Source organism: Cynoglossus semilaevis, unplaced genomic scaffold (assembly GCF_000523025.1).
Source record: "Cynoglossus semilaevis isolate Cse_v1.0 unplaced genomic scaffold, Cse_v1.0 scaffold684, whole genome shotgun sequence".
NCBI lineage: Eukaryota > Metazoa > Chordata > Actinopteri > Pleuronectiformes > Cynoglossidae > Cynoglossus > Cynoglossus semilaevis.
Window position 1 is genome coordinate 21,454 of NW_007585129.1, and position 938 is coordinate 22,391.

Below are 938 nucleotides of genomic sequence, written 5' to 3' on the forward strand. Positions count from 1 at the left end.
GTGACCCCCGGAGAGCTGCTCCTGGAAAGAGGAGCGCTTGAAGTCATTGTTGAGACCTTGGAGCTCCATGACCGACATACTGAAACTCTCTGCTCCCCCGCCTCCTCCCTGCACCTGCTGTTGACCCTGGACCCGTACCGCTTTGTCCATCACCCCCATGAAAGGCCTCGGCTTTAGTTCCGGTTTGGATTTAAAGCTACCGCTGCTCTTGATGGGACATGGAGTGTCCAGCACCTGCTGCCTGCCACCGTCTGACAGATTCCCACTGGACGCCTGACTGGAGCTGGACCCTCTGGAGCCAGCCGTGCCCACTCCTCCGCCGCTCTCCCTGCGGAAGTCCAGACCAGATCCGAGAGCGAAGCCGAGGCCGTCCAGAGCCACCGAGTGCGTGGAGAGTCTGTCGGATCCTCTGGAGAAGCTCGAGGTGCGAGGCTGATACATATGCAAAGGTCCAGGTGGAGACGAGCTGTTGGGGGACATGGGGTGAAAGAGCTCGGTGGGGCTGTGTCCGGAATGTTCCATGTTGGAATCCCGGCTGATTCCGATTTCCAGCACGGGCGCAGGTCTCAGGGAGGTGGAGAGGTGTCTGCCTGGTAGAGGGCTGGACGGGCCGCACAAGGACAGAGGCCTGCCTCCGACTCTGACCCCCGACTGCAGGGAGTGACAGTGGTGGTGAGTCCTGCTGCCCGCAGACTCCGCCGTGTCCAGGAAAAATGGGTTCTGTGCAAAGTCCTCCTGAGGGAAACACGGCACCTGATCTGACAAACCAAAGGCCACGCCTCCTGGCAGGGTCCTGTTCGAAGCGTAAGGATTCAGAGGCCAAAAGTCTGGACTTTTCACGCACTGCAGACTGGCGTCATCGCTGTCCTCCTCCTCCTCCTCCTCCTCCTCCCGCTGCCGCCGCTGCTGCGGCTGCTGCTGCTGCCGGTGCTTCTTCT

At 61.0% G+C, this 938-nt stretch overlaps 1 protein-coding gene across 1 annotated transcript in view; it reads right to left on the reverse strand.

Annotated features, from left to right (window-relative positions):
- The window catches only part of LOC103398817 (protein TANC1-like), a 46,345-nt gene that overhangs the window by 2,620 nt on the left and 42,787 nt on the right, over positions 1–938 (reverse strand). The window contains exon 29 of the mRNA XM_025053828.1: positions 8–915. Coding sequence (XP_024909596.1) covers positions 8–915 — 908 coding nt within the window. The remainder of the gene's footprint in view (positions 1–7; positions 916–938) is intronic.